This window comes from Girardinichthys multiradiatus, chromosome 23 (genome assembly GCF_021462225.1).
Source record: "Girardinichthys multiradiatus isolate DD_20200921_A chromosome 23, DD_fGirMul_XY1, whole genome shotgun sequence".
NCBI lineage: Eukaryota > Metazoa > Chordata > Actinopteri > Cyprinodontiformes > Goodeidae > Girardinichthys > Girardinichthys multiradiatus.
The window spans coordinates 43,088,988-43,101,871 of record NC_061815.1 but is presented as its reverse complement, the minus strand read 5'-3'; the positions used below and the strand labels follow the sequence as shown (position 1 = coordinate 43,101,871).

General features: G+C 37.7%; 1 protein-coding gene across 1 annotated transcript in view; it reads left to right on the top strand.

Moving 5' to 3' along the window:
* arhgef37 (Rho guanine nucleotide exchange factor (GEF) 37) overlaps nt 1-11,795 on the top strand; it is a 35,168-nt gene extending 23,373 nt beyond the window's left edge. Inside the window, 2 exon segments of the mRNA XM_047354052.1 lie at nt 639-808; nt 8,725-11,795. Of these exon segments, the coding sequence (XP_047210008.1) occupies nt 639-808; nt 8,725-8,934 (380 nt within the window). The 3' untranslated portion in view covers nt 8,935-11,795.
* Nucleotides 11,796-12,884: the final 1,089 nt, after the last annotated feature.

Below are 12,884 nucleotides of genomic sequence, written 5' to 3'. Positions count from 1 at the left end.
CTTACTTGTGTATTTGAGATTGAAGTTAACCTAACCTTAGTTGTCCAGAGCTTTTAAACTGGACTGACTGACTTGAAGTAGTAGTTTCTGCTCTTGCAGCATTTCTCTAAGGTACCATGCTGCTGCCATCTACTGGTTAACTTCACTAATTACACAATTGCTTTGCTTTTTTCCATGAAGCACTACTTTACATATCCAAATTACTATGTGAAAATCCATGTTTTCAATTAAGAGCCTTGGCTTAAAACTGATTTGGCCTGTAAAAATGTTTTTTTTATTATCTTATGAGTAGCAATTAAAAGACTACATTGGTTGAATTTTCTAAGAAATCTAAGGCTTCAGCAGAAGACATAGATAAGGTCAAATGTGAGCAGCTTTTGGGTAATTTGAGAATGGCAGACTTTCTGATAGTGGATAAAAATCGACATTTTTAAATGCGTTATTAAGGTAATAAATAAGTTAACGATCGAAATGCAGAATATTTATTTTCAAGCAATTATGTCTGAGACCATAATAAAAGTAAAGCAAATGTTTTTCCATATAACAGATTGTATAAATTACAACACTTGAAAGAAACACTGAATTTAATATTTTGTTGTCTAGATGGGGCTCTTTAGTGTCAACCTGTGTGTTTTCAGGAAAAAAAGGTTATGTTCCATCCTCAAAGCTCATTCGCTATCACCAAGCAACGGAGGACCCGCCTCCCTCACCATTCCTTCCTGTGCCGGGAAACATGACGGGATTCAGGAGACACTCCTGCATCCCGGACCCAAACGTCCTCCATGTCACAAGTCAGCCTTTATTCCAGGTAATTGCTAACTTCCCTTTTTTTTTTTTTTTACTACTGATTCCACAATAACCTCAGTTGTTTATTATTATTTTAAAAGGCATATTTCAGGATTTTTACAAATGTTACTTTCAGGTGTGCATCTGAAGTTAAGAAAATGCAAAAGAATTAAAAGGCTTGTTAATTTTCCAAAGATCCTCACAGATCTTCTGCTTTCATCTTGTGACAACTCTGCAATGGAAGCATCAGTCTTTCATAAGATTGACTGTGCGCTCTGTTAGTTATGAATCCTTCTTAAAGGGGATTATTTTAAGTATATTTTGTGAATATCATTAGTATTTACGTTTCCCGAGAGGGGGCTGCTAAGTTTGAGTTGATCAGTCATGTTATGTCAGTTATGTGTAGAGAGGGCTGTGTTTCTGAATGCATGTGTGTTATTAATGGAAGCATCCATAATTAGCGGTTTAACCTTGTAAGTCGATTGCCAGTAAATTTATGCGACGCAGACCTGCAGGCGTTGATAAAGCTCCTCTCTCGTCATGTGTGCATGTTGTCTGATTGATTTATATTCTAGACCACGCAAGTGTGAAAAATGGAGTGTCAGGATACTAGATTTAGGATGGTTTATGGGAGTGTGTACATGAGCATTTCAGGTTAGTATGTGTTTTTGTGGATGCAGGGTGTTGTGCAGGTGTGACTAAGATATGTCATGGTGGTAAAAATGAGTAATTGCTCCAGTGACTTATGCTGGGGTTTTTCCTTCCTGTGCTCCTGCATCCTCTATAAGCCAGAGTCTGTTTATAACCCATAACCATCACACCTCTGCCCTGACTATCCAACATACATCAAGACACTGTTTTCTCGTCCCAAACCTTAGGGATTCAAACAGCATTGGGACATTATGGCACATGGAAACTGAGGCAAAAGGCTGTTTCTAAAAGACGAGGTGTTCACTGAGCTTCATCTGGTAGAGAAGTGAGAGACATTTTATTACCTGGCTGTCAATGGACAGTGTATATATTGATCTAAAACATGCAGTTCTAATATGTTTTTACTGTTAAAAGCATACGTTTGTTTATGTTGAAGTCAGGTTGTGAGGAAATCCAATAAGCATTCTGTATTTTACTTGCAATAAATGGCAATATGAGGAATCTTTATTTTGAGAATATGGGAGAAATTCCTGTGAAAGAGTCAGGATAACAGCAACTCAAAGCCGGGTCCATTCAAAATGTACTTTTCCTGGACAAAAATGACAAACTTTGAATACCATCAGTTTAATTTAAGGCAATATTGATGGTTTTTACTCTTCAAAACTATCCTGAAACTGATCTGACCCCCTCTGGTTGATATGCCTCTCTGTCAAGTCTTCTTCCTCTCAAAAATCTGGAGTCAAACACACATTTTCTACTTGAGATATGCCCCGTTGCCCTCAGTTTGCTAATCACTCATTTTCATTGTCTGGTAGTTGTTCTTGCAGGTTAGAGCTGGGGAACTACAAGCAAGAACTGACTGGTTTTAGGGTACTGTAACCCTTTACTGAGTTTATTCACAGTTGAAGCAAAACCAAAATCTTGTGTTTTTCCTCCATGCTGAATTCAGTAGATTGTTCATTTAAGTACGGCACAAACAATAGATAGAAACCTAAACATAATTCCCATTGAGCTCACATTTCTGTATTTGTAATATTTTTTATTTATTTAATTTTTAAAAAAATTTCCGGGCTGCACGGAGGCGCAGTGGGTAGTACTGTTGCCTTGCAGCAAGAAGGTCCTGGGTTTGATTCCCAGCCGGGGGTCTTTCTGCATGGAGTTGCATGTTTTCCCCGTGCATACGTGGGTTCTCACCGGGTACTCCAGCTTCCTCCCACAGTCCAAAGACATGCCTGTTAGGTTAATTGGTCTCTCTAAATTGCCCTTAGGTGTATGAATGTGTGCGTGGTTGTTTGTGTGTTGCCCTGCGATGGACTGGCGACCTGTCCAGGTTTACCCCACCTCTCACCCAAAGACTGCTGGAGATAGGCACCAGCTCCCCTGCGACCCACTATGGAATAAGCGGTAGAAAATGACTGACTAATATTTTTTTTTTTACGTCTGATGTAATTTTCTAAACTTCTAAGAAATTAAATGTTGTGCTTAATTACCTTTTAAGCGTAAAATCAGTGTAGTTAACAGGAACTAAGGCTTGAAAACCTCAGTGTGTGTGTAATTATCTATGTAATATTATATATAATATATAATCTATATAATGTGTTTCACTTAGTGAATCGAGTTACTGAATTAAATTGACTTTTTCTTAATATTCTACTTTATTCAGATGCACTTGTAATGGATTGAAGAGCCTTATGAAAAACTTGCATAGACCAAATGATCTAATATTGTGTTTAAAAAACCTTCTCAGGAATGAAAAGGTTTGTTTTTGAAAAACAAAAAGACGTTGAAAAACGTCTTATATTCAGTAAACCTCCTTCTAATGAGCTGTTGGCTTGAATTACACAATTTTAACCATTTTTTGAAGAGATTAAGGCACAAGAAGCAAAATCGGTTATTAGACGCGAGGGCAGCCCTGCAGGGTAATGTCATGCATGATTCATAATTAATAACTTTATTTCGTTTAATAGTCTGTTTAATTTTGTTGTGCTTTTCATCTGAGAGTATAATAAGTGTTTTCAGTGCTATCTAATGTCATAACATTAGAGCATTATTCGGTCAGAAAGAGCTAATGAAGTATTAGGTTATTGTTCATATATTTTTCCAGATATGTGGAAAATCTTCATTTGATCACAGTCTTAGTAGATTTCACTCAAATCTAAAACTTTAAACTGTTTATGTGATGCTTTAATGTTACTGACATGCACTGGCAATTCTTTATTTCTAGTATTCTAGAGTTGGAGGAAATCATGTTAATGCATAATTTGCAGATGGTGACATCTTTACCACTTATATTTCAAAGTCCTTAATATTTTTTGTTTTAATATTATTAAAACGTTTCTAACATTTAGTCTGTCACCTTTAAAGCCAAATGTTTGAATCTCTGGAAGCAGTAGATGGAGGTATTTGAAAACTTCCAGATTTAATGCAACAAAAGTGAAGCACAATGCCTCCATTTTATTCATTGTTTAAGCCTTTTTTTTATGTATCTGTGAAACCTGTGAAAATTTGCATCGGTTGTGTATTTAGACTACGTCAAGCCAATTTCAATCTGCCTTACATATTTTTTTGTTTTTTTCTTTTTCGTCATCCTTAAATGTTTTACATTCACTAATACTATTTAGGGAAAACTGCTATCTAAACCACGTGGCCCTATGGGTAAAATAATTGCCTCCACACCTTGTTGAATCATGAATATGACTAACCTTTTTTATGGCTCGATTCCACAAACCAGTCAAGTCAATCAATTAATCAAGTAATTCAATTCAGTTTTCAATTCAGTTTATTTATATAGCGCCAATTCACAACACATGTTGTCTCAAGGCACTTCACAACAGTCAGGTTCATACATTCCAATTAACCCTAATCATTGAACAGTGCAGTCAGATTCAGTTATTTATTCAAAATTGATAAAAAGTATTTTTATCTGAGGAAACCCAGCAGATTGCATCCAGTCAGTGACTTGCAGCATTCACTCCTCCTGGATGAGCATGTAGAGACAGTGGACAGTCACTGGTGTTGACTTTGCAGCAATCCCTCATACTGAGCATGCATGTAGCGACAGTGGAGAGGAAAAACTCCCTTTTAACAGGAAGAAACATCCAGCAGAACCAGGCCCAGTGTGAGCGGCCATCTGCCACGACCGACTGGGGGATTGAGTCGGTTTGACTTGGGATTTGACTGGGGGTTAATCACTTAAATAGGACCTGTCTTGCAAATTGATGTAGGCTAAAAGATCTCAAAAAGCAACACATCATCTGATTAAAGTTAAGAACACGTCACGTTCAACTCATGTTGTTTGATCTGATAAAAAAATCTGGCCCGAAAATAAGGACAGTAAGACCACAACCTGACGATCTTTTAAACATACATTAACAATATAATTTTCAAACATGGTGGTGGCCACAAGTTACAGATCTATTACCAAATCTTCACTTCCTCACAGCAATGATTTATTATTGACCTTATTAGTTTCTTTCAGAAATCTTAGAAACTGTTGCATTACATCCCAGATGAATCAAAAGCAGCAACGTGTTTGGCGTTTCTAATCATTTGTTCCCCCTTCAGTGCTGTCACCATCATGTTCTAAGTTCACACGTTAGCTTAGCTATAATCTTCTTTACTTTATTCTCTTCTACCGAAATTCAACTGCAGAAAAAAATGTTATCTCTTCAGCATGAATGTCCTCTCAGCCTACAGACATGGTACCTTTACTTTTTTCTCCTGCCTTTCGCTGCCTGGCAAAATTCTAATTAAATGCTAATTGGTGTGGACTGCCAGGGCAGAACTGATGTTGTAGCCGAGAGGTGAGCTGCAGGGAAGGGTTTGTTAATGACATCGTGCAGCCACCTAAACTCTGCTATTAGTGCTGGTGGGGCGCTCTGTCATACCAACACGAGGCTCATTAGGAAGCCTTCAGTCTGTGTATATGTGAGTTTCAGGTGATGAGCTGGGATTTGTCAAGACATAACTAGTGGGCTTAACCTTTTCAGAGAATATCACAATGCCAAATTGTAGAAAGTGTGCGGTTTTTCTCCTGCTTACTTTTTTGTCTCAGCTGCATGAAAAGATTGGTCTTAAATAGATTTGTAGAGAGCTGTTTAATACAAACTGTGCAAAGAAATGTATAGAAAAGCTGGTAACAGAACAGCTGTGGGAGTATAACGTTACTTCTTCACAATGGTAAAGTTTTATGTATCAGAACGAATATAAAAGTCACCCAGTTTTCACCATTTCTTTATTTAACACGAGTTTATGCTGATGACAAAGACAGTTAGAGATTCTCAGTTTAACATGGTTTTATCAGTACCAAAAAACTGTATTTGTACAAATACTAATTCTTAAAAATTATTTCAACTTTTATATGGACTTATCACAGCATACTTTGTCTACATACAACTTTTCCAGTTGGCCTCTTTTTGACTTCATTAAAATGTTTACAGGTGTAATAATGCAGGAAACATTGCTCCACAGTTTGAAAAATTACAAATCTCAGTCACATTCAAAGCAATCCTTCACACTTATTGGTTCCCCTTCTAAAGATCTGTAAAAAGTAATTTAAGCATCACAGAATATCCACAGTTCTTAACAGTGAATTTGAGGTGCTTTATCACATTAACATCCTTTTGTTTCATGCCAGATCAACTGGAGAGTATGTTGCCAATACGTTCAGTCTCAGTTTTATTTCAACAACAGTTGCAATAAAAGGCTCACTAGCATTTACTGTAGCAAACCCCACCTGTTTTCATTTGTGACGATAGGACAGAGAAGGCTTTTCCTTTAGCATAACCTCCGGTTTGCATCGAGATCGTTTTAAATGGTAGTTATGGAGACTTGGTGACGTGCACTCTTTGTTGCTGTTTTCAGCAACAGTGAGTTTTGAAAGTTTTGTTGTATTTTTACCATATTACCCTTTGTCTCATTGTGTCCAGTTGCAAAATGAACTAGGGCCCTCAATAATTTCTTGTAAAACCTTTAATTATTGATCTGACTATCAGTATTGACCAGTAGCAATTTTCTTGTTGCCAATTCCTGACTTATCAACAATAGCACTCACACACCTTTCTTTTCAAGCTATGTTTTCTAGTCTTTACTAATTTGAAGAGTGACTAAGATAAATAAGAATCTGTTACACGACATACAGCGCCTTGCGAAAGTACTCGGCCCCCTTGAACTTTTCAACCTCTTGCCACATTTCAGGCTTCAAACATAAAGATATAAAATTCAATTTTTTTGTGAAGAATCAACAATAAGTGGAACACAATCGTGAAGTGGAATGAAATTTATTGGATGTGTCAAACGTTTTTAACAAATACAAAACTGAAAAGTGGGGCGTGCAATATTATTCAGCCCCTTTACTTTCAGTGCAGCAAACTCACTCCAGAAGTTCAATGAGGATCTCTGAATGATCCAATGTTGTCACAAATGACTGATGATGATAAATAGAATCCACCTGTGTGTAATCAAGTCTCCGTATAAATGCACCTGCTCTGTGATAGTCTCAGGGTTCTGTTCAAAGCGCAGAGAGCATCATGAAGACCAAGGAACACACCAGGCAGGTCCGAGATACTGTTGTGGAGAAGTTTAAAGCCGGATTTGGATACAAAAAGATTTCCCAAGTTTTAAACATCCCAAGGAGCACTGTGCAAGCAATCATATTGAAATGAAAGGAGTATCAGACCACTGCAAATCTACCAAGACCCGGTCGTCCCTCTAAACTTTCATCTCGAACAAGGAGAAGACTGATCAGAGATGCAGCCAAGAGGCCCATGATCACTCTGGATGAACTGCAGAGATCTACAGCTGAGGTGGGAGAGTCTGTCCATAGGACAACAATCAGTCGTACACTGCACAAATCTGGCCTTTATGGAAGAGTGGCAAGAAGAAAGCCATTTCTCAAAGATATCCATAAAAAGTCTCGTTTAAAGTTTGCCACAAGCCACCTGGGAGACACACCAAACATGTGGAAGAAGGTGCTCTGGTCAGATGAAACCAAAATCCAACTGTTTGGCCACAATGCAAAACGATATGTTTGGTGTAAAAGCAACACAGCTCATCACCCTGAACACATCATCCCCACTGTCAAACATGGTGGTAGCAGCATCATGGTTTGGGCCTGCTTTTTGTCAGCAGGGACAGGGAAGATGGTCAAAATTGATGGGAAGATGGATGGGGCCAAATACAGGACCATTCTGGAAGAAAACCTGTTGGAGTCTGCAAGAGACCTGAGACTGGGACGGAGATTTATCTTCCAACAAGACAATGATCCAAAACATGAAGCCAAATCTACAATAGAATGGTTCACAAATAAATGTATCCAGGTGTTGGAATGGCCAAGTCAAAGTCCAGACCTGAATCCAATCAAGAATCTGTGGAAAGAGCTGAAGACTGCTGTTCACGAACACTCTCCATCCAACCTCACTGAGCTCGAGCTGTTTTGCAAGGAAGAATGGGCAAGAATTTCAGTCTCTCGATGTGCAAAACTGATAGAGACAAACCCCAAGTGACTTGCAGCTGTAATTGCAGCAAAGGGTGGCGCTACAAAGTATTAACGCAAGGGGGCCGAATAATATTGCACGCCCCACTTTTCATCCAATAAATTTCATTCTACTTCACGATTGTGTCCCACTTGTTGTTGATTCTTCACATTAGAATTTTATATCTTTATGTTTAAAGCCTGAAATGTGGCAAGAAGTTGACCAGTTCAAGGGGGCCGAGTACTTTCGCAAGGCACTATTTATACCCCAGGAAATTCACTGATTTCTAAACAAAAGTTTCTAAACACTAAATAATTTTAAAAGTCAGGCATAAATAAAAAAACGCTTCTGTAACATTTTGTCTAATGAGTGTTTAGGGCCATCAAATGAAAGTATAATTTAATATTTATTTTTTTAGTTGTAAATTTTGCTACTGCATTTTACAGATTTTTACTTGGTGTGCCAATAATTATTCAGGCCACTGTAACAGCAAGAACTTAATAATAATGGACTTCAAATCACACGTGTCCAAAGACAATTGAGAGACAGAAGAGTAATCACTGGAGGCCTTTATGTAAGATTAGCAAGAGTCTACCAAAGGAGGCTCATTCAAGAAATATTTGTACATTTTGTTATTCAGGTTTTTTTATGTGAGAAACAGTTTAAACTTTCTTTGGACAAAAGACCATTGTTAAAGTAAATTTTGTGTGTCACAGTATTCATGTCATATTGAACCTTTTCCAGTCCAGTCTTGGGAAACACGGACATGTGGTGGGTTTTAAATTAGACTTTTTTTTGTTTTTTTGTCTTTAAGGTTTGCGCAGCCTACGACTTCACAGCGAGAGGAAACCATGAAGTTACTGTCCGTGCTGGTGAGTCTGTCCGGATCCTGGAGCCCCACGACAAACGAGGGAACCCCGAGTGGAGCCTGGTGGAGGCCCGAGGTCAGAGAGGCTATGTGCCCTCCAATTATCTCATTAGGATGCCCGTGGTCACAGGGACACTGGCCCCTCCATTCCACTAGGAAGAGAGTAGAAAAGTACCTTGTTATAAGCGTACTACAGTATTTTGTTTTGAGTCTGCAGCTGCTTCTAAAAAATCTTTTTAAGCATATGTTTTGTGTCAAAAGGGATTTTAAACTACATGCAAGAAAATAAATGAACTAGTTTAAATGTAAGGCCACCCAAGTTTAAAATCATATGTATTTTCAGTTTTTATCTAGTTAACTGGATACATAGAGACATGTACAAGATAACTTCAATTTGGTGTGAAAACATGTTTTTTTTTCTTTTTTAATGGCAATATATAGAAGTCCTGCAGACTGTTGAACCTGCAGTAGATGTTTACTGCATAAATATGTATTGCAACTTAAACTGTCTGATTTGTATAGATTGTTTCTTATGTACCTGTTTTAAAATGTGTCAAATATTTTCTTCTTCTTTTTTTTTTTTGAGGAATTGCCTTCTCACTAAAACTTATAGACCGTTGCTAAACATCAGACTCCGACTTTTGAAAGTGAAAATACTAGAAAGGTCCAGGCATAAGTAGCCAGAATGTGTGCAATAGAAAACATTGATCCAGTGCCTCTTTTCTCATGATGCTTCAATGTGGATCTTTTTGTTTGACCATTTATGAGTTTTTAAGATATGATACTGGATTAAGATGAAGGAAGCTGCAGTTTCTCTAATGCTGACTGGTTTCTCATGTGTTGCTCATGGGTAACAAGGAAGGGTAGTCTGTGAATGTAGCATGAAGGACAATCTAAAAGTTGCACTGGCAAACTCTTGTGGTTTTTATTAGTGCCAGAGGATAGTTTGGATGGCCCATCTGATCTGAAGAAAAAAAAAAAGAAATATTGGGTCTAACCTTGACTCATTTTCCATGAGCCTCAGTGGGAAAGAAGGGCAAAGAAAATGAAAAGTATAGACAGCATGTTCTCATTAGAGGCTTTCTGTGTCAGTGGGGGAACTACAACAGTGAGACACAGAGAGCAAACAGTGCTTGTGTGCGTCCTGTCTCATTTGAAACTGTGCTGAAAGGTGATTGTGTGTGAGAGTCTCCTCCTCCTCACCTGGAAGCAGGCATTGTATCAAGACTGGCAGGTTCACAACGTTCTCATCATCCCAGACTTCGTAATGGGATGTAAATGCAAAATATCTCAGGCTGAGTTGAGGGGAGACAGAGAAAGGTGCAGCTAAAAATGAGAATAGGGAAAAAGATTCTGGGGAAACGTTTTACTAGGCGATTTGTTACCATTGTTTTAATCCCCTCAGCCCCCGTCACAGCAAAGAAAGCCATTCCTTGGCCAGGTTTTACTTAACAAGGTTTCTATAATGAATATAAAGTACTCCAGACAAGACAGAGGTGACCTACTTCTGTGTTCAAGCACACCTGATAATGGTTGTTACCATGGATACAGTTTAGTTTGTGTTTTTTCTACTTGTCTTGTGTGAAAATTGTGTGAAAATGTTGAGACATTGCATGACTAAGTCATATTTAGTATGTCAAGATTTGATACCAAATATGATTTATTTCCTGCCGGTTCTTGCAATTCTTGCTCAAAATGAAATCTTTTAAAAAACAAAAATAATCAATCTAAAAATAAGATTTTACAACAATTTTCACCTTTTTGTTTTCTATAGAAATAATAGAAACAATACATAGATATATTCCAGTAGTGATATTTTTTTTTTTTTTATAATTCACTGCTGATTTTTGCTTATATGCGTTATACAAAATTGAGAAATATTCAGGCTTGAGGAGTTTACCACCATGTATAATAACAATGCAGAGTTAATCTTTTAAAATGAAACAATTTCTTTATTTTAGATATACTTTTGCACAGACTCTCAGCACCCAACAATCTAATCAGACTATTCGCTCCTTAAATTTTCTGATGAGTTGCATTTACTGCTGTGGATGTGGAGCAGAGGGAGCTTCAGTGGATCTAAGTCCAAGTTGCTCAGCTGGATCTCTTCTCTCTCAGTGAGTTTGAATGTCAGATTGGAGCAGAGCAGCAGGAGGCACAGGAAAGGGATACTGCAGTGATACTTACAAAATGCCTCTGTAGCAAATGTTCCAAAGGTTAGTAAGAACATGGACATCCCTTGACCCTAAAAGACATTAATTGCTTTTAACTCTTCAAAGGCCATTATAAGAGGAAGGGTGAACATTTAGAAAATGGGTTGTAACTGTATAAATCTGCTTAAATCATGCAGATGACAAATAAGCAATTTTAAACCTTTGATTTAGATAATTTTTTGTCATGTTTAGTGTTAAATCTAAGAATTATTACTTACTGAAGACACCTGGAGCCACTTGCCAAAAACTGGAATAGATCTTACCAGTTTTTCAGGACATTTATGGATTTTTGCCATGAAACATCTGTTGTTTTTCAATACACCCACCACTAGAGGGAGGTGTGACTTACACTGCTTGTGTCATATCTTTGATGTACACTGTGTAGTATGGGTTTGTTTGCTAACATCATTACCTTTTGTCAGTATTTATCCTGACATGACCTGAGTGCACAACTGGAGTAGATTTAGTAATTTTTGTTAATACCATTAATGTTTTATTTAACTGGATGTAAAATAAATATGTTGTTGATGATGCTTTCTAATTCATATTGCAGCTCTGTTTGTAATTTATTATAATGTAGTTCTGTTAAGCCTTGTTGTGATTTTAACTTATTGGATGCTGCAGGACTGCTCTTCCTGAGATGAAGTATGAAGCCCTTGGAAGTGCTGCCAGAGTTATGATGTTGAGCTCATTTACTCACACATGTATTTACACAGCAGATGGGAGTCTCTGCAGTGCAACAGCACTGTGTCAGGGCAGCTGTAATCTGGTTGTGAGGCTTCAATAAAATGGTGCTGAAACTTGTTATGTGTGCTTGCATCATTTCACTTAAGTGTGAAATAAAAAAATATTAAACAGGCAATACAAACACAAACCAGAATTAAGAAACACCGGGTTTGTTTTTGTGGTGTTTTGGGTTACATGGTAATCTCTCTCTCCACATATTTCTGAGGCACCACATGACAGACACCAAATCCCGCAGCCTTTGTCATATTATTTTCCGTCTCTGTCGGAAACCAGCCATGGCAGTTTGTTACAGACTGGAAATGTTTGCAGAGTAAACACAGCTCATCACACGTTCATATGCCTGCAGGGTGAGGAGGTCAGTTGCCCTCACTAGTAAGATTGTTTGCTCAGCAGCTGTCTCTACATTTTCTGCGCTTTATTGAAAAGTTTTTGGTGTGCTTGTATTATTGTCTTCCTGTTTTATTGGATATGTCTGCATCCAGTAAGCTCTCCAAGATTGATCAAGAAGTCCAACAGTGCAGTCAGTTTGCTTTCCTTCTTATTTCTCAGCACATTTATCCATCCATCCATCAATCCATCCATATTCCTCTCTTGCCTTCTTCAGGTGTTTCTGGATAATCCCCGAGGAGTTTCCAGGCCACAATACGTGTCAAGTCAAATTTATTCATGTAGCAACAGCTGAACAAGGTGCTTAAACGTTAAAAGACAATGAAATAGCATCACATACACATCATGAACAATATTTAGTCAGATTTCAACAGCCATTAAAAACAGTTTTTTATGTTTAGGTTAAATTTTAGAAGTGTTTAATGTTAAGGGGAGTTATTTCTCAGTCTAGGAGCAGCTACCCCTTCAATATGGTGTAATCTCAATCTGGATACAACAGGGAGCATTTGTTCAGCAGATTTTACTGACTAAAGAGGAGCGTGCAGAATTAAAAGATCTCTGAAGTAGTGAGGTGATTGTCCAATCAAATAATTGAAAACAATAAGATCTAAAAAGCAGAAACAGCCTGCGTGAAGAAGCCAGTGTGGGATTAATGTGGCATTGGTTGTATCAATGTGTTCGATACTAATTTATATACAAATTTGTATTGAACACATCATTTTCAATACATTGTTCTCAGTACAGATGCTGATTCTAGAT